Source organism: Leucopleurus acutus (genome assembly GCF_964270905.1).
Source record: "Leucopleurus acutus genome assembly, chromosome: 2".
NCBI classification, from domain to species: Eukaryota; Metazoa; Chordata; class Mammalia; order Artiodactyla; family Delphinidae; genus Leucopleurus; species Leucopleurus acutus.
Window position 1 is genome coordinate 179,409,333 of NC_139143.1, and position 20,475 is coordinate 179,429,807.

General features: G+C 54.8%; 1 protein-coding gene across 2 annotated transcripts in view; it reads right to left on the bottom strand.

Moving 5' to 3' along the window:
- Positions 1-2,048: 2,048 nt before the first annotated feature.
- Positions 2,049-20,475, bottom strand: part of PAX7 (paired box 7) — a gene marked incomplete at both ends in the record, with an annotated part of 99,120 nt that continues 80,693 nt past the window's right edge. For both annotated transcript variants that reach the window (XM_082865689.1, XM_082865688.1), the window contains 2 exons: positions 2,049-2,164; positions 9,269-9,515. In XM_082865689.1, coding sequence (XP_082721815.1) covers positions 2,049-2,164; positions 9,269-9,515 — 363 coding nt within the window. The remainder of the gene's footprint in view (positions 2,165-9,268; positions 9,516-20,475) is intronic.

Below are 20,475 nucleotides of genomic sequence, written 5' to 3' on the forward strand. Positions count from 1 at the left end.
TGAAGAACCCGAAGTCTGCCGTGGAGGCTCCCCTGAAACCTTGGCTCAACTTGATGGGCCACACATGTCTGGGTGTCCGCGGCTACCAGAGTCTGTTCGTCCCCAATTAATAATAGGTTCCTCAGAACCAGAGATACAAGCCACCTTGGTCACGGTCCAGGACAGGCTTGGTATTACTGAGTCTGAAGATGAGAAGCAGGTAAGCACTTGTCACAGAGGTGATGTCCATGCAGGAAAGTGTCCTAGTATCTTGCCAACCCAGCTCCCCAGTAGGGAGGAACTCAGGTTGATTCTCAAAGCAGCAGCCCTTCCCTCTGGGAGTGTCTTGTTGGCTGAGGGCAAGAGGCATGGGTTGAGCAAAGAGGTGGCCTCAGGTGCCCAGGTAGGGCCAAGCAATTTGGTCCGGTCTTCATGGATTCAGTGCTGTGTCTCCCATCTCAAGTGCCTTTGACCCAGCAACGCTTGATACAGGTGATCTAAGTGTAGATTATAATGATGGCGATGGAGAAGATGAATATAATTTTGCTCAACAGGTGAAGGTGGTGAAAAGTTCAAGGGAGGCCACGGTCAGGGGCTGGAACCATTCCCCAAAGGTCTCAACTTGTAAAGAGAGGGGAGCTTGGGAGAGCAACTGGAGTGGCCAAGGAAGGCAACTTTGCCCTCTTCTCCGGAACCTTTGGTGTCCCTCTCTGCCCAGGGGTGGTGGCTCAAAGATTGGCCACATCTCTTCACCCAGCTGTGCTGCATCAGAAGACAGAGGCATCTTGGCTGAGAATGTGTCAACACTGAAAGATGCACCTCTGGGTGGGACAGGGACATGCCTCCCCCGCAAATGCCAAGGAGAATCTGTGGTCTTGTCTGTGGGGCAGCCAGTCCCTGATGATCCAAGAACCCTCCTCCAGAGCCCCAAGGGAAGCTCTCTGCACCCCCAGCAGCTTAAAGGGATTCCCAGACCAATGGAGGCCCCATTCCTAGAGGGTAGGGCATGCAGGGGATAGGCCTGGGTCTCTGAGGGAGGCTCTGTGAGAAATCGAAGCTCCATGGGCTGTGGACTTGGAGGCATAGAGCTGAAGCCTTTGGCAACAAAGGTTTGCTGCCCACAAGCAGAGGGACCCCAGTTACAGAAACCCCTTCTGAGCCTGCCTCTTCACTTATGTGTCCTCAAGACTTGATCCCCTCCCCCTGCCATCTGATTCAGTGAATGAGAAAACTGGAGGTTCTGTGGGCTCCCCAGGCCCTAAGTGGGGTGGGCAAAGTTGGAACTGGGGCTTCAGTCTAAGAGCCCAAAGCTGCTTCCGGATGCCTGGCTTGGGTCCTGGTACCCTGGGCTGGCCCACTGCCGACAAGCCCCACCCACACGGCCCCGCCCCCGGCTAAGCCTGTTCCTGGTGGTCCCAGTCCCCCTGCCTGGGCTGGATTCCCCCCTCCACCCAGCAGAGGTGTGTGGAGAGGCTCCTGAAGTCCTCAGAATTCCTAGGTGATTCCCTGGGAATGCCTCAGGGCTAAGGTCCCCCCTTCTGCTAAAGTCCCAGTGTTCAGAGGAGGAATGGCCGCGGTTCTGGCCCTGAGCCAGACACCCACCCGGGAGGGCCGGCTCCCAGCACTCCCAGAGCGGCCCTGTGAGCTCCACCTCCTCCTCTGGCCAGGGGACCAACTGGAGTTGGGGCCAAAGGGCTCCAGGACGTCATCCCAGACACCATCCTCCTTTGGGCGCTCAAGGTACTCTATTCAGGGTGAGCTGTGATCTCTGTGTCTGAAATGGCACAGAGGCCACGACAGGATTTGGCTGGGGGAAGACTGCAGGCTGACCAGAGACCCTCCTGGGGGGACAGTGAGGGGGCAGACTCCAAGGGGGCCGCTCCAGGTCCCTAATCACAGGCAAATGGTGGATGGGCTGTTCGTCTCCAGAGCTCTGGCCATGAGAAGGGAATGGGCTCCTTTCCTGGCCTCCTGGGACCCCAGGGCAATGAAGGGACTGAGGCTGGGAGGCTCAGGGATCAGTAAGGGTTAGGCTGGGACTTGGCCTGGGGCAAGTCGCCCCAGGGGCCCTAGTAGGCCTGGCCAGTTTCCACAGGCAGGAGTCCCAGCACAGCCGAATGCTCCCCAAGCTTCATGCGACGCTGTGTGGAGAGGCTCACGTTTTTGGCCAGGTAATCAACAGCAGCTGGAAAAAAAAAAGATAAACTCCTAGAAATTGAGGTTCTTTTTGCCTATTATTCAATCTGCCCCACATCCGTTCACCCATCCATCCATCCATCCATCCATCCATATATCCATCTATCCATCCATTTATTCCTTCATTAATTTATCCATCCATCCTTCTGTCCATCTATCCATCTCTTCTTCCATCCATCCATCCATCCATCCAATCATATATTTATCCATCTATGCATTGTCCATTTATCCATTCATCAGTTTGTCCATCCACTCCTTGCCTCTCCATCTGTTCATCCACACATCCTCCCATCCACCCATCCGTCCATCCATTTCTTCATGAAGCTCTTTCTCTCACTTCCTCTCCAATCATTCAGCACATATTTGCTTAACACATTATTTACCCAGCTCTTTCATGGATTCTGTAGGGAAGTACAGAGGGTATCACATTGTTTAGAGAAGAATTAGTTCCTCTTTCCACCTATCCCTGCTCTGGGGGACATCCAGTGAGTCCCATGGCATCCAGGTAGTAATGAGGACAAGGTCCTTCTGCCTTTTTTGGACCCTAAGCCCAGCTCATGGATGAGGCAAAGCAAGACCTCGTACTCAAAAATCAAAGGAGATTTTTCCGGGGAGCTGAGGGGTCCACGCAGGAGGAGGAGCTAGGAGCCTGTAATGCAGGGAGTTGAGACGTTCAGCCTTGTCATTTCCGGTCACCCAGAGGAGAAGAATGAGAGTTTGAGGGTGTGTACTTGCGTGTGGTGAACCGTGGAAACGAGAATCTCCGGGATGTAGTAATGGGCACGAACAACACTAGTACATGTACATGTGCACTGATGTGGGTGAGTGGTGTGCACCTACATGTGTAGAAAAACAGTGGGAACACCTGTGCATGTACAGGTAACTGCACAGGTGAGCTCTACCTAAGCCAGGTCCATGTGTCCGGGTGAGTGCATATGTGTGTGCAGGTATGTCTACGTGTGTTCTGTCCTCACTGTCCTAATTGTGCCTGCCTGGGGCTGCAGCAGAAATCATCCCTGACCAAATGACGATTGGCATGTGACCAAGGCCTCTTGAAAGGCACAGAGACGCCACCTCCCAAACCAGAATCTGTGGCTGTGATCAATCCAACCCCCTGGACCCCTCGGATCCAGAGGCGAGAGGAAGATGGAGAGGGGACTATGGTAGGAATCACGAGGCCTGGCCCAACACCCTCTCTGTCACTTGCCCACTGAGGGGCCCTGTAACACTCTACATGTCTCCTCAAAGTTGGGGGCTCCTGCCTGGGATGGGTGGGTAGAGCCAGGAGGTGATGGGCATGGCTGGAGTGCAACTGGGGAGGTGAGATGGGCTGTATCAATAATTGAGCTCCAGTGGGACTTCCCTGGCAGTCCAGTGGTTAAGACTCCACGCTTCCACTGCAGGGGGCTCAGGTTCAATCCCTGGCTGGGGAACTAAGACCCCGCATGCCACCCGGCATGGCCAAAAAAAAAAAAATTCTAAAAAATAATTTGAGCTCCAGGAGGCTGTATTGCCTAGGGGCTCAAATGACCTAGACGCAAACTCCGCTCCTGTCAACTCTCAGCGTGTGATTTGGGGCATACCAACTCACCTGTCCAAGCCTCAGGTTCCTTGGGAGATAATCATAGCACCTAGGCTGAAGGGCAATTGGGATTAAATGAGAAAATGTATGTAAAGTCGTTAGCTAGCACTGTGCCTGGTACATAGTGAGTTGGATAGATGTGGGCTCCCGGGATTGGGGCTTAGTAAGCAGACATGCCCTTTGATGGTGGCAAGAAGGAAAGGAACAGTGAATGGGGTAATTCAGAGGCCCAGTTACCTCCTGCTCATGTGGCTTTGGGCAAATCACTTTGCCTCTCCAGCCCTGTTTCCTTGACTGTAAAATGGGGAGAACAAATTCCAGACTCCTCAAGGGCTGTTACGAGAATCAAATGAGATAATGGGCTTTAAGATGCCAGGCACAGAGTGCTCAGGGCATGGCCTCCTAGATTCCTAAAGGATGTGCAAGAGCCCTGGGGTCTTTCTGGAGTGTGTGGACCCTGTGCCCCTCAGCTTCCCAGGCTCTAGGGACTGAATTGGGCCCCTTGGGTGCTGCCTCTGAGGTCATTCAGCCTCCAGGCTCCCAGCAGGTAGGACAGAGTGGTGGTGGCCTGCCTTGTATCTAGCCCTTGCTCTGGGTGAGGGTGGGAAAATCTCCCATCTCTGGCCTCAGGAGGACCCGGCAGCTGTGGCCACACCATCTCAGCTACTTGGAGCCAGTTTCATCTGGGCTCCAGGTCCTGCCCACGAGAAGCCCTCACTGTCAGGGTGATAATAGGAAGGGGAAGAGGGGAAGCTAACGTTTCCCCAGAGCTGGCTCTCTGCCAGTCCTGTTTTAAGCACTTCATGTGCATCATCTCATTTAAAATTCTCGCAACAACTCTGTGAGGTTGGTATTATTATTATCATCCCCATTTTGCATATGACAAAACTGAGGCCCTGCCCTGACAGACTGCATAACTTGAAAGATCCCAGGGCTCCTAAATTATGGAATCGTAATTCAAATGCAGGCAGTCTGATGCCAGCTGCTACTCATCCCCGACCAACCCCACCCAGCAGCCTCCTATAGCATCACCCTTGTTCGTGTACAGCACTTCAGAGTGTACGGAACACTCTATACCCCAAAGCCTGCAATGGCCCCATTTTCTACTTCAGGAAATGGAAGTGACTCGTCTAAGGGCACAGCTCTTCCTGCAGGTGGGGCAGAAAGGCCTGGCTTTGAATAACAATGATGGATGGGAACCACTAGGTACTAGGCGGACAAAATCTCATCTGATTCTTTCAACAGTCCCATGCTTTAGATACGGTTGTTCCCATTTTACAAACATGGAAACCAAGGCTCAGAAAGATGGCTGGCCCAGAGGCACGCGCATGGCACGGGAGCTGGAGGAGCCTGAATTTGTCCTGCTTGTGCCTCTGGGCACTCTGTCTCTTCCTCTTTAGCCTCTCCCTGTCACCAGCCACAGCCCTGCGCACAGTAGGTGCTTGTTGTCAAGATGAGCGAGGAAACACCAAGCCAAAATTTACCTACGACCCAGCCTACTTCAAGGGCACCCATCATCCCGCAGAGTCTGCCTCTCCCTGGGGTCAGGCCGGGGTCCAGCGAGGGGCAGGGCTGTGACATTTCTCATTATGGCGTCTGTCAATGGCCCTTCCTGTCCTCCTGTCTCTCTGCGTCTCCCCTCTTTTGCCGCGCGCCTGAGCCTGGGCTCTAAATGTCTCAAATTAGATTAATCGGGAGTTGGCAGGAGAGGTGGCAGCGATGCCAACCAGTAAACAGATCTCAGCCGTCAGCGTCTCGTCAGCCCGCGGCCCCAGAGGAGGGCCCTTCTAGACACAAATTCTTATTAGACTTGTCAGATCTATTAAAATTCTTTTCACACTTCTGCGTTCTATCAGCCCCATCATTAGTACGGCCCTGGCCTCTGGGAACACCAGGGCCGTATTAATCTGCCATGTGCCCCGTCCCTGCCCCCCTGCCCCCACCCCCTTTAGGGACAGGGAGAGACGGATGGATGGACGATGGCAGGGAGCAGGAAGGGAAGGTGTGAAGGTGTCCCTGGGAAGATGAGAGGCCCGGGAAGAGGAGGTGGACTCTGCTGCTTAAGAGTTTGGCCCACGTGACTCCAGGCACACCTGAAAGTGATGCTTTCCGTGGCTAAAGGTGTGGCCGTGTGCACGTCGATACGTACCACCGGGTGATCTCAGGCAGCCAATCTCTCTGGGATCCCATTTCCTCATCTGCCCAATGGGAATAATCCTGCACCCTGCACAGGGTGGCCGTCAGGATGGAATGCCAGACCCATAGTAGATGCTCAAGAAACCATTATTTCTCCTTTCTTTATACACATACATCTTGAATAGTTCTCCCTTGAAGCTATGTATAGACACACATTAGTGAATACCCACAGAGAAATAAATCTCTGTCCATGCACAGGTGCATGTGAAGCTGTGCACATGAACCCACACCCAGGTGGGTCAAGGTGTGCATCGTTACTCAGGATCTTATACAGGTTTGTGGTTTGGCCCAAAGAGAACTAGGTTTGAAGCTAGGCGACCTGGAGTCCATCACTCACTTTCTGTGTGACCTTGGGGAAAGTTCCTAGTCTCTCTGAGCCATAGCTTTTGCATCTGTAACCTGAGAGCAAATAACCTGGGATTTTTGAGGATTACACGAAATGAGGAACATGCATTTCGCCCAGTGCCCAGTGGGCTAACCTCATGCATGGGACGGATGTGAGAAGATGACAGGTGGCCCTGGGCATACACAGCACGGCTTGGAACATGAGGCTCTCACACATGAGCTGTGGGAGCCCAGTCATAGGTGGGTTTGGCCACCCATGAACATGGGGCAGTGGTCAGTGGGAAAACCGTGTGTCCCTGGGCTGTCCCAGGATGTCAAAGGTGAGGGGGATGGTACCAGGGGAAAACATCAAGACGATGGAGTCTAATCCCTGGGCCCCCATTTCACAGATGGCAAAACTGAGGCTCAGAGAGGCAGGTGACTTGCCCACACCGTGGTGGTGGAGGGGCAGACTCTCCCTCAGGCCCCTCCCAGCCTGCCCCTGGAGCCTCTGTGGGGTGGGTGGAGGGGTATGGGGTCTGAGTTGGGAGGGCAGGAGAAGGTGGCCCAGGAGGTGCTCTGAGAGACCCTGGAGGAGCCAGGGGAGCAAGGGTGGAGCTAGAGGGGGAGTGAGTGGGAGGAGGGGGAGCCAGAGGGAGGAGGGAGGATGGAGGGGTGAGTGGGAGGGTGAGTAGGGACAGGGGAGGAAATCACTGGCCAGCTTTTCCCCAGCAAAGGGGAACAAAACTCCTTTCTCGCCTCCTGGGCCCTTTTCCTTTTGATCCCCCCTCCTTCGCGGCCCCCGTGCTGACTTTGGGGTTAATTTTATTTCCGAGTTGGGCAGGCGCCCCTGGAGTGGGGCACAGGGCTCCGGGTGTGACTAACGCCTGCCCCAGGCCAGGGCTGCCGCCGCCGCCACTGGAGCTGCTCTAAACTCTTTATCAAGAGCATGTGTGTCCCGCTCCGTGCCCGGGAACACGGGCTGGGGCAGGGGGTCACCCTGGCCCCTCTGGAAACACTCCCGTGCACATGTAGGCACCCTGCTCTCAGATATACACGCACACGTGTGTTCTATGACCCCATGCACACACATGCACACCCAGTTATACACACAGACAGCATCATGTGTTCACACCCAGATGCACAACTGGACACCAGTACACACAGCCACACCTATGCACACACTCAAGCAGACCCACAGCCGTATGTACTCTGCACACACACACACTCCCCAATACACACACTTACACACTCCAGCGTATGTACATGCTGAACACACATGTACATACTGCAACACATATTCGTACACTTACACACACCCCTACACACATGCACACATATTTGTTATACATTCCACATAGTGACGTAGGTCAAACACAGGCACCTACATAGACACTGAGCCACATGTACACACTTCAACACACGTGCATATGGGTTGTAGCCACATATACTCACATGACCAAACGTGTGCAGGAGTGTTAACATGAAAACCCACATGCAACCACGTGCACACGATATGCTCATTTATACTCACACACGTGTGTCATATACACATATACCCACATGTGCCACTCACACATTCACATATATACATATAAACATACTCACCTATACGCAAGATGTGTGCACTTACACATGCATGCCGAAACACCCACCCCCCCCCACACACACACACACACACAAACTGTAAGGTATCCATGACGCATGTATTCGCACTCGCCCAGATACACGTATGTGAACACGCACATATACAGGGAAGGGGCTGCGAACACGGCTGGGAGGCGGAGGCCGGCACAGCTGGCCCTCATTTAGCCGTGGAGGCCAAGGCTGCGTGAGGATGGGTGGGTGGGTGTGGGCTTAGGAAGCAGAGGTCAGTGGGGCTGGGTCAGGGCTACACTGAGGGCAGAGAAGCACAGAAAAGCCCTGGGGCTGGAAGGTCACACCCTCTTGTCACATGCCCTTCTGATTGGTTTGACACCAGCAGGTGACGCCTTTGCCGGGGGCGGGGCAGGAGGGGCAGCCTGTGACCTTGGCTCCCCGGGCTGTCTTGACTGACCCTGTTGCTGCCCCGTCCGTCTGTCCGTCCATCCCCATCCAGCTGGAGGCTGTGGCCCAGCCCGCCTTTTGCAGCCTTTGGTCTGAGGGTCTGACCCCAGGCCAGGTGCCAAGGGTGTGGCAGCTGGGATGGGCGCCTGAGACCAGCTCACGGTTTGGGGAAACCAAGGCTGAGGATGGGCGCAGGGGAGATAACTCAAGATACTGCCTTGCCCTATAGCAGAGGTGGGGCGGGGAGAAAGGGGCAGGATCTCCCACGCAGGCGCGGGCGTTGTCTGACACCAGCACACGTGGCTCTCCGGAGCACTTGAAATGTGTCTGGGGCAACCAGGGAACTGAATGTTACCTTTTGATTTCATTTTATCCAACTTAAATTTAAAAACTGAAATTCGCTTTGATTTAGTGGTTGGGAAACTTTTCAGTATATTTGGAACAACTTGGGTGTGTAAATCTACTTCCTCAGTTGTAAATTTGATGCAACTTAAATGCAGATCAAGTATTTCCAATGAAAATAGCATCTGAATGAAAATAGGCTGGATTTCAAAGACCGTGTACGAAAAAAAGAATGTAAAAACAACCTTATTACTAATTTTGTACGGATTACACATCGAGATGATCACCTCTTGGATATACTGGGTTACATAAAAAATGTTAGTAAAAATCATTCCACTTGTAAAATGTGGTTACTAGGGAATTTGAATGACACTGGTGGTTCGTATTATGTTCCTATGGGCAGCGCGGCTCTAAGACAGTAGGAGTGTCTCAGCATCATCTTAGGACAGCCGTTCCGCCTTCTTGGAGCTCCATTTCCTCACCTATGAAATGGGCACCAGCACCCCAGCACCACCTTGCTGTTCTCTACACATAAGGGGGAGGTCCTTGGAGGTGGGCGGGGCAGGGAGAGGGAGGGGGACGCCCAGGGCGCCAGGCACTCACTCTGGCCATACTGGCCGTACTGGTAGCCAGCCACGGGGTCCACGCTGTAGCCGGGGGTGCTGTAGGTGGGCGGGCAGTAGGACTGGGAGGTGGGCAGGCTGTCTCCCGGCTTGATGGAGTCAGCCCGCTGGCTGCAGCTGGCCGAGATGGAGGTGGCCGAGTCCAGGCCGCCGTGCAGCGGAGAGATGGAGAAGTCGGCCTGGGGCTGCGGTGGCACTGCGCTGGGGTTGCTCAGAATGCTCATCACCTGCGGGGGAGAGACCGTCAGTGCTGGCGCCATGGCAGGCATGCGGGGCTCGGAGGAAGGACCTGGCAGACGCGAGGGTGAACAGGGGAGATGCCAGGCTGGCCTCGGACAGGCCTTTGCTGGAGTTGCTCCCTTGAGGTCCCTGCAGCCTTGAGCTCCTCCATTTACGTGGCTTGCTTGCCTTTGTGGGCAAGATGGTTAGCAGTTTCTCTGGTCAAGTCCTGGCCCATGGAGCCTCCCTCCACTGAGAGCTTTTGGGGGCAGAGGGCAGGCATAGTTCCCCTCTCTATTCCTAGGCCTGGCTCTGAGGGACACCTTATTTCTGTCTGCTGAATGAATGAATGCATACATGCATAAACAAATAACTGACTGAATGAATGAATGAACCAGCTAATTATGTCTCTCCCATCAGACTGGGATGCCCCCATCTTCCAACACAAAGGTTAAAGACTCTGGATCTGTCCAGCTTTACTCCCCCATCCTGTGCTACTACGCTCTTGACTTTGAGCTTCTGCCCCTACACGGCCAATGCTTTCAAATAGCATTGATTCTGCCAGCTCCCGGGTGTCTGTGACCATCACCCCCTTCCTGCTTGGCCTGGTTTAGCAAACAGGAACTCACCATCAGTGCTGGCAACCCCAGCTGACAGGGTGAGGCTTGTCTCTAGAAACTCAGCTTAAAAACCTGGTGTTGGTTCATTGGTGTGTTCACTTATTCATTCAACAAACATGCATTGATGATGACTATGGCTCTAGGCCTCAGGCCGGGCCCTGGGACTTCAGAGGACGAAGAGCCATGGTCCCTGACCTTGACCGGAGGAGTCTCTGGGTCTGGTGAGGGTGGCAACTAGCAACAGATCATCAGAATATGGAGTGATGAGGGGCATGGTAGAGGCAGCAGAGGGGGCTGTGGGAGCCCAGAGGAGGGCGCCCAGGCATCCCGGTGGCCCAGCTACTGGAGATAGAGTAGGAAAGGTGGTGCAGGCAGCAGGTGCGGGCGGGGGGAGGTGCAGGTGGGGTGTCCTGGTCAATCCAGGAGAGATGACGGGGAGGGGGATAAAGAGGCAGCCCTTGTGGACCTGACCTGCAGGGCCCGGGATCCTGATGGCCTCTTGGTAATGCCACCCTTTATGGGGAGGGAGGCCCCAGGGCCGGGGTGGTCAGTCTTGCTGATAATCTGCTCAGCACGGAGCTGAAGGGCCATGCTGCAATCCATGCTGGGCACACGGTGTGCTCTCTGATGTCCCCACGCACCCCCCTGGGGAGAAAGCAGGCTTCGGGCATTGGAGCAATGATCTTTTTGCCAACTAGACACCTTGTGAAAATTTTCACCTGCCCATTTTTGACCCATCCCTGCCACAGGCATGAGGCATGGGCGGGGTGGAGGGCATGGATGTGGAATCCTCAGGCCAGGGGCAGACACTGAGCTCCTCCACTTACTGGCTGTGCAGCCGCCAGGGGTCCCTTAACCCCTGTGACCACCCCCATCCTTAGAGTGTGGCTGGGAGGTTGAGACAGGCTCTGTGTGTGGAAAGTGCTCAGGTATCAGCAGCCCCAGATCCTCTAATGCTCCTCTTCCCCTTCTCCTTACCTTTCGCTCCTCTTAGCAACAGACTCGTGTGACTCTCCCAGTGCAGAGCCCTGCAGAGAGGTGTGAGGTGGAGCCATAAGGCCCATTTCTCGGATGGAGAAACTGAGGCCTGCGAAGGGCTGTGGCTTCCCCAGATCTCACAGCAGGTCTGCCAGGGAGCAGTCCAGGCCTGACCCCACTCCCCCGATAATGGCAAGTCTGACTCTCCAAGATGGGTTTTAACCACGGTAGGGGTTCTCACCCCAGATGTTTGTTCCCTGGCAGCTGTTGGTGGGGGTGTGCAGTGGGGTCCCTCACCCCTGGGGTGCCTGGTTCCTCCGGAATGCCATGAGCACAGCCTCCCCCTGACTCTTCGCACAGTGTACCCAGAACATTCCCCTCAGCCCTGGGGGTCATCCCTCCTCTGTCCTTTCTTTCTCCACCCTCTCCCAGAGCCAAAGTCAAGGGCACCAGGCCCGCTGGGGCCGGACTTTGTCTCCACCGCAGCTGGGGGCGGGGTTTAGGTGGGACTTCATGGGGTGTCAACCCAGTGAGATGGCAAAGACACACGGGGATGGGTCTGGGAGAAGGAGACACCTGGACTAGTTTGGGTGTCTTTAGGGAGCCGAGTTCTCCCAAACCCACTCTTTGTTGAACATACTTCCGAGGCCTCTCTCATGGCAGGGTCCACCCAGGGGTGCTGGTGAGGGGCCGGTGAAGGGGGCGGTGTGTGAGGGCGTCTGGCACCGCTGAGCTGGGTTTGTTGCCCTTGGAGTGTTGAGATGGGGTCCTGGGTCTGAGGAATTTGCTGGTGTGTGTGTTTGGTGGGCCTGGCGGGGGTGGGCGCGGTACGCAGGAATCTCACACTGCCCTGGGGTTAGGAGACCAATTCTCTTCCAGGTTGCCTGTCAGGTTCCCACCTTCCATCTAAATTAAGAAAATCACCATCATCTCATTCCCTACCCCATATCAACACTAACCCTGCTCTTCCCTTCAAGGAGGCCTGGGCCCCGGGAATAAACTTAGAGGCTTGGGGAAAACAACACAGGCCCCCATTTCTTTTCCTTCAAGACGACAAGTGTGGGGCTGGGAGACTCTTGTGAGGGTTTGTCAGCTCTGGTGAGACCCCAGTTTAATCCTTACCTCCTGCACAGCACCCAGATGCCACCCCCAGAAAGGATGGGATGGAGGGGACAAAGCGGTTGTGGTTAGGGAGAGGAGATGGGTGCTTTGGGGGATGGGCTGGGAGCTGTGCATAGACCCAGCACTCATCCTGCAAGGCAGAGCCCTGTAGACAACCACCACCAAATCTGACGGCTTGAATTATCTGTGGCTCCTCGTACCCCCCAGATAAACAGGGCAAAGTCTTCCTGTGACTGGACCTCTACCTGCCTGTCCCAACTCCTCCCACCCACTCCTACCTTGCACTTTATGGCCCAGCTATCCCAAACCATATAGTGCTTCCTGAAGACAGCCTTCATTCATTCACTTACTCATTGATCAAACGTTTCACAGACTGCTACTATGTGCCAGGCTAGAGAAAGGGCTGGACTGTGAGCTCTTTGAGGGCAGGATGGAACTGTGTTTCATCCATCATTGCAGCCTCAGTGCCTACACTGTACCTGCTACATACTATAAGCTCAGAAAATCCCATTGAATTCATGCATATTCACTTAGCAAATATTTATTGAGCACCTAATATGTGCCAGACACTAAGCCAGGCGCTGAGATGCAGTAATCAACAGCAGCAGCTCCACGACCTCCTGGAGCTGCCAGTCGAGTGAAGGAGGCTGACAACAAATAAATGAACAAATAATATAATTTATGATACTGATAAACGCTCTGGAAGAAAAATAGAGTATGCGGAGTAGTCAGGCAAGACCTCCCCAGAGAGGTGAGATTCAGCAAGACCAGAAAGAACCAGCCAAGGGAAGACAGAGCAGAGAGTTTTCCAGGCAGAAGAGTCAGCAAGTGCAAAGGCCCTGAGGTTGGAACACCTCAGGTTTGAGACACAGCAAGAAGGTCAACGATAAGACTGAAGATCCTCGGAGCTGCAAGCCTTCCTGGAATGCTTTGTCAGAAGGAGCTCACGTGGTGCCCAGTGGCTTGGGGGGCTTGGACCCTGGGTCATTAAGAGACAGCCCAGAATCAGCTCAGGCCCAGGGAGCGCTCCTTGTAATGGGACTTGTTCAATGGGATTTGCCCTGGGACAGCAAATCAAATCCACATCTGGGGTAGGTGTGAATGGGGGATGTGCAGCATGTGCCCGCTCTCTTCCAGAGTGCCTGGAGGCCTGGGGATCAAAGGGTTTCCCTTGCATCCAACCCCTGTCTCAAGGCATGACCACTTCCAAGCTGATGGGATTGGACCCATCTAAAGAGCGGTGGGAGCTTCCCTGGTGGCGCAGTGGTTGAGAGTCCGCCTGCCGATGCAGGGGACACGGGTTCGTGCCCCGGTCCGGGAAGATCCCACGTGCCGCGGAGCGGCTGGGCCCGTGAGCCATGGCTGCCGAGCCTGCGCGTCCAGAGCCTGTGCTCCGCAACGGGAGAGGCCACAACAGTGAGAGGCCCGCGTACCACAAAAAGTAAATAAATAAATAAAGAGAGGTGAGAGAGGGGAGCACTGAATGACTTCTCCAGCAAATGGGCTATTACCCCCATTCTGCAGATGGGGAAATCGAAGCACAGGAACGTGAAAAGGAGTGCCTGAGATCACACCGCCAGTAAGTGGCAGAGCTGGGATTTGAACCCGTGTCTCCCTGACCCCTAGCTGTGTTCCTTCCCCACAGCAAGCTGTGTTGGAGAGCACGAGAGAGAGAGAGGCCCTCGGCAACCGCACTGCACAGAGCCCCGCAGGCCTACGTGGCCCTCGCCGGCCTGTGGCTGGCCCATGGGCCCCCGGGAGTCCCTCTTTGCCCGCAGAAGCAGGAAGCGTTTGCCCAGAGTTAGGGGCCCAGCTGAGGTCTGGGGCCTGCAAACTTTTGAACTTGAGGAAGTCCTGGTCTGATGCGGTAATCCACCCCCTCAAGTATGCTAAGGCCTCTCCCCCGGTGGGTTTTACTTTTTTCCCCGGTGACCTTGCTTTCACTAATGTATCACTTCTTGGTACGTTACCGTTACTAACTCAAAATCAATACCGACCTCCACATCTGTAAGGTTTTATCTGAAGGCAAATCTCTGGGCTGTCTGTCAGGCTGAGTGACAGCCATCCCTTCCTCTCCCCCTCTACCCGCCATGCCCCCCCCAAGCCCCTTCCTCTCCCTCTGCTCTAAATCAGTCCCAGCCTCCACCAGACTAAATCAATAAGGGGCCGGTCTCACCCCGCCACCTTCTGCCGCCGGGGAGAGGCTTCTAGGTTTTGGGGGGTGGGGGCTGCGGGAGCCAAGCACCAGCCCCCCTTCCACATCCTCTGCTCACCGCCCCCTCCCCCGGGACGTGCCGGCGCTCCCCTACTTTAAAAGAAGGGGATGGGAAAAATGTAATTAATTCCCTCCGTTCCTGAGCTGGCCCCGAGGGCCTGGGACAGAGGAGGCTGAGCTGTGAGATCTGCACCCTCTGTGATAACCGAACGTGGCTCTGGGAGCGAGGCTGCAATTAGAAGGGGTGATCACCGTCATCGGGGCTCCATGGCCAGGTTCAGGGTGGGTGAGTGGGCCCATGGCAGGATGCAGTGGGGGAGGGAGGGGCAGGGGCCGAGACTGGTGAGGTCGGGACGGTGGACCTGGAGATGAGACTGGGGTTAGAATGAGGCCAAGGACCACGGGACCAGTGACCAGGCAGCAGGTGGGGAGCCCCGCGTCTGCAATGCCAGAAGGGGACCCTGAGGCCTCAGAGGGACAGCGGTTTCCCCAAAGACACTCGGCCAGTGAGTGCTCTGAGGGGCTTGCCTGCAGCATTGGGGGCCAGGATATCTGCATGGGCATCCCTGCTCTGCCGCTGACTAGCTGTGACCATGGGCAATTTCTTTAACTTTTTGGACCTCAGTTTTCTCATCTGTATAATGGGAATGATAGTAATTGTAGCTACCTATAGGGTTATTGGAAAGATTAAATGAGTCAATGCACATAGGATGCTTACGCAGTGCCGGGCGTGTTATTTGTTCTCGGTAAATGTAAGCTCTCCCCCTCCTCTTCCTCTCCCCCTACATTCCACCTGGATTAGATGGGACATGGCTTGAGACGAGGCAGACACAGGGACCTCCTCCCTGTCAGGGCCCTCCTCCCTGTCAGGGCCCTCTTCCCTGTCAGGGACCCTGTCTTTTCCATCTCTTCTCCCCCAGGGGGCCTGGCACACAGTGGGTGCTTTCTGAACGGAGCATCACGCTGCCTGCGCTCTGGAAAGGGAGCAAGGCATGTGTCACGTGGACACATCATACCCCTCCGGGGGATGGTCTGGGGAGGCCCAGTGCATGGCTTGCCTTGGTCCCCAAGGGTCCCTGAATGTGCTCATTTGTAGAGAGTGGCGAATCTATGAAGTCTCGAGCTGAGAACTAGCGAGGCCCAGAATTCACACACCCACACAACACACACACTGCACAGAGCAGCCCACACTGCACCTCCACAGGGACACAGACCTGCATCCCAGAAGGTGAGACAACTCGAAACACCTCTTCTCCAGATCACCACATGGCTTTTCATCAAAACTCTGATAAACTGTCATGATAAACTTCACGTACACCCACCTACCCTTCTTAAACTCATCAATGCACTTTTGTGCACACACCTGCACGTAAGCACATCTAAATACATACATGAAAGCTGGGAGGCACCTCGGAGATTGGCACATCTTCAGAGATGGGGAAACGGAGGCTCAAAGAGGGGCAATGGTTTGCACTCGGGCAGAGTTGTCCCCGCAAACTAGCGGCAGTGTAGCTGGTCCTGGGGCTCACGACGGCCACCCCTCCTGCCGGTAGGCTCCGGTTTGGCCCCAAAGTGACCAGCTGGCTTGGCACACAGCGCTTGGCACACAAGTGCTTTGATCTCCAAGCCTTAGGTCTGATTGCAGCCCTGCCTGGTCCACCCGCTTACTAACTCATCCTCCTGACTTCCACAAGAGCTGAGAGGGGCATGTTTGGGGAGCAGCCTGTTCCCATTGTCAGGGAGAGAAGGTAAGGGCACAGCTTGCCAGGAATGGAACACAATTTCCGTCTGCATTACATGAAATATGTCTCTTTGGACCACAGACTGTCCCAGGCTGAGGATGAGCCGGGGAAGCCCAGCTCATGACTTGCCCTGGTCTCTCAGGGTCTGGGGTCTGAAGTCCACCTCTGTGTCCAGATAAACCCCATAAGGGCAGGCTAAGAGCTGGGGAGAAACCACAGGGCGGCTACCCTGGGGTTTCTCCGCCCGGAGACCGCTTCTCCATGTTGGCTGCCCAGTGCAATCACCTGGAGAGTCTTAAAATGTTGATGCCAGGACCCCACCTCTTAGAGCTGCTGATTAGTTGGTCTGAGGGTCTGGGAATCGAGATTTTGAAAAGCTCATTCCTCCAATGATTCTAGTATGCTGCCAACTACGAGAACCACTGCTCTCAGATCATCACTATTATTGCTACACACACAGTATTACTACACCTCCACACCCATGTGGGTGAAATCACGGGCACGCACACAGAGTACACACAGACACTCATACCGGGATAAGCACGGCATTATACAGACAAGCCAACACGGACACACAAAGAATGAGACACATGAACAACTGCCCGCCCCTACACCATCCACACACTTCGCAGATGCACACGGGCAAACAGACCTACACACCACACAGCGCAGGCACACATGACACAAACGCACACCTGCCCATCCCGCCGCCTGTTCCCAGCTCCATGCTGGGATTAGTGCGAGAAATCACCTACCCGGATAGCCGCCCACCACCGCTGCTCCCCCTCTCTCGCGCTCAATTCTCCGCTAAGAGGATCTGGGCCCCCTCCCCTCTCCCTGCCTCCTGTGGACAGCGGTAATGGGCTTTGGGTGCTGACTTGGAGTATCCGAACAAGATTTCCCGCAGGCCCCCCTGTCGCCGCCCCCCACTTCGCCTTCCATCTTTCTGCTTGTGGCCCTCGCCTGCCACGCCCTCCACCAGCCACATCTCACACAGCAGCCCCCCGCCAACCAGGAGAGCTGGTGCCCAAGCAAGGATCCCTCCCCTGCCCGACCCCAGCCCCAGCCCCCTGGCTCCTGTTCCCCTCACGCATGTCCCCACCCAGTCTTCCATGAAGGCCATTCTCTTGCACGAGCACGGCACCTTACCGTTTCCAAAGCCATCTCCCTTTAAGCCTCAGAACCATTCTATGAAGCGCTGTTACCTCATTTCTCAGATAAAGAAACTGAGGCTTAGGAGGGGCTCACCCAGAATCACCTAGGGGATGAGCACCAGGGCAAGAACCCTTGACCCCTGACTTTTAGTCCGGTACTCTTGCCCTGCAATGGCTGTGGTCTTCACTTACCATATGTGGCTCTGGGTCCTTCTTAACACTGTGCATGTGTGTGTGTTGTGTGTGTGTGTGTTATACGGGAGCATATGGGGGATACTGCATGTGTGAGACTAGCGTGGGTGTGTACGCATGCAGGTGCACGTGAAAGTATTGTGTGTATGTATATTTGAATTTTGTATGTGTGTTTGTGAGTCTGTGTGTGCATGTGTGTCTCATACGTGCACACATGTACACGAGAGTACGTCTGCAGATGTGAGTTCTGTATGTGTGCTCCTGAGTTCGTGTGATAGTATTGTGTGTTCATGTGTGTGAGTACCGTTTGTGATTCTCACGTGTGAGTGTTGCTAATGGGTACAGCACGTGTGTCTGGGCACATGTCCAGTCTGCCCCTCTAGCTGATCTCACCAAGGGCACACACTGGAGCCTGGGGACCTCAGAAGCTCAGAGGGCCCTCGGGAAACAGGTTGTCCCTGACTGTCACCTCTGGCCAGGAGGGCCCTCCCCACCGCCAGAGTCCACCAGCTTCTCTCCTGCCTCCACGTGGGAGTTCCACAGACTGCACCCAAAAAGACTCAGGAGTCAGGCTCTGTTTGATGGGAGAGGAAAGCAGGGAGGATAATTTCTGCAGAGGAAGGATTCAGCCAAGGCTGTGGTAAGAACCTCCTGGTGTGTGAAGGGAGATACTCTGAGAGACAAAGTCAAAAAAGGGCATCACTGAGAGAAAACTTTCCGCCCTGCCATGGTCCCCCTTTCTCCCCTGGGCACAGACTGACCTTGACCTTGGATTGGACCAAGAGCGGCTAGAGGCATATTTGCTCTCCTATTTACTCCCTGTGCCCATCACACAGTAGACGTCTAACAAATATTTATTGAGTGAGTGAATCCGTGAATGAATGAATTTACTTATCTTTTATCCCCAGCACAGGGCCTGGCACAGAGTTGGGTGGATGAAAATAAACGGAAGGTCCCTCCTCTCCCCAGGGGTCCTTGCCGGCTTAGCTAAAGGCTGTTTCGAAAATGGCGGGATGCACAGAACAACTTCCCACTCATTGTCCAAGAAGCTAAGACTCTCTCTCTCTCTCTCTCTCTCTCTCTCTCACACACACAAATTTCCAGTGTTTGGTCTACAAGATGTCAACCTCCAAATATGTGGAAACTTCTAGAAGCATCTAGAAACACTGGTGGGGTGGGGGCAGACTTTGGCTTCCCCCTCCCTAGGTGGATCCTGGGTTGGCCCCAGTCTGAAGGGGTCTGTGCCAGGATGGGTCCAAGGGCTCCTGGTCCCTGGTGGGTGCTGGAGCTGATGGGGTGCGGTGGGATTCAGAGACCATTTCTGATGGCGTGATAATGGCGGATGGGGATTAGCGCAACTCCGCTCTCAGAGCGGTGGTGGGGTTGGAGAAGGAAGGGGCCGATCGCCGGGAAAGATATGACTATTTAAAGATAATGATTGCATAAATTTAATTAGCACACTTTCACGCGGCAAATGGCCGTTTTGTAATTAATGTATCTGGCCTTACTAAGCATGAAAGATCCCATCTCCTCCCCCTCCCCTCCAGCTCCCCCTCCTCTGCGGCCCTAATGAAAGACAGAGAGCAAGTGACAGAAACAGTTTGTCAGCGGCTCCAGGTGTCAGGGGCCTAATTGGCTGAGCTGAAGGGAGGAGGGGGAGCCGGGAGGGCTGAGGCGGGAGGGGGGGCCTCCTTGACTTTGGCCGGGCCCAGGTTGGGAGAGGAGGAGGGGGACAGGGTAGCCTGGGCTCTCGGGCCCCCTGGCGTGGTGGGAGTTCTCCCCCTCAGTAATTACCAGAGACGAGGACGCAGATTGGCCATGGCAGGGAGTGAGTGGTGGCAGGGAGGCCTCGTTAGTACCTGGGCAGACAAGCTGGCACGTATCACAACGCGTTAGGGACTCACGGCCATGATGGCTCAGGCCCTGCTGGTCCTCTCCAAGGAGAAAGTCCCTTAAGTGGAAAGAACGAGTGAAAAAAGGAACAAACCTCAGTGTCCTCTTGTATAAAACAGCCCCTGGTTATCAAGAGGCTCACAAGGAAACCTGATCGTCGCCTTCCGTAATTAAGCACCTACTACGGGCGGGCGGCACTGCCACTCACTCCTTACCACAGCTGTCAGAACAATGTGGACGTTCATCTTTCTAGAACTGGAATGCCTTTCACCATCCACAGCACCTCGCTACGGCTGTGGTAGCAATGACACCAGCTGTGTGCAAAGGTTTTGTTGAGGTCTTCTGAAAAGATCAAGAAAGGGCCAGCCTTAGGTTCAATGAACTATGGGTATTGGCTGTTCCAATACAGATTAGGAAACTGAGGCTCAGGGGAGCTAAAAAAAAAACTCACCCAGGTCTGTACAATCAGGAGGTGGTGGACTGGGGCTTGAACTCAGAAGGTGTAACTCCAAAGTCGATTCTCTTTCCAGCATCTATCTCCGGGACCCACCGCAGGGCCAGCTCGGCACCTTTCCTACACGCATGGTACCACACCCTGCAGGCTGCCTAAGGTGCTTGCCGGGCCCCAGAGGGAAGTCTCTTTGTTAGGTGGGTATAGCAGTCAATTGCAATAACGTCCCCCAAAGTTAGAGCTGCCTGGTTTTCTTGTAGGGTGAGTCAGTAATGGGGTCGAGAGGGTTCCAGCCGCCGTGCCTGACCCTTATGCCTTAGCCGCCTTGGCGGCTGTGTTCTCTCCCACCTCTCTGACAATGACCCTCCACCGTCTTCACCAGCTGCCCTCTGCCAGCCTCAGCCACCAGCCCCTGCCCGGCCAGCCCAGCCCCGGCCCAGTTTTCTTGGGGGAAGGCAGGGCAGGGAGGCCTTGAGCCAGCCTCGGCTGGGTGGAGCAGGGCCCAGCCGGCCCTTTCCCAGACCAAATTCAATTTCGAAGTTTAATGAGTTTGCGGAGGAGCCGGGTGAGCTCACTGACGCCACTCCTTGCCGGCTGGGTG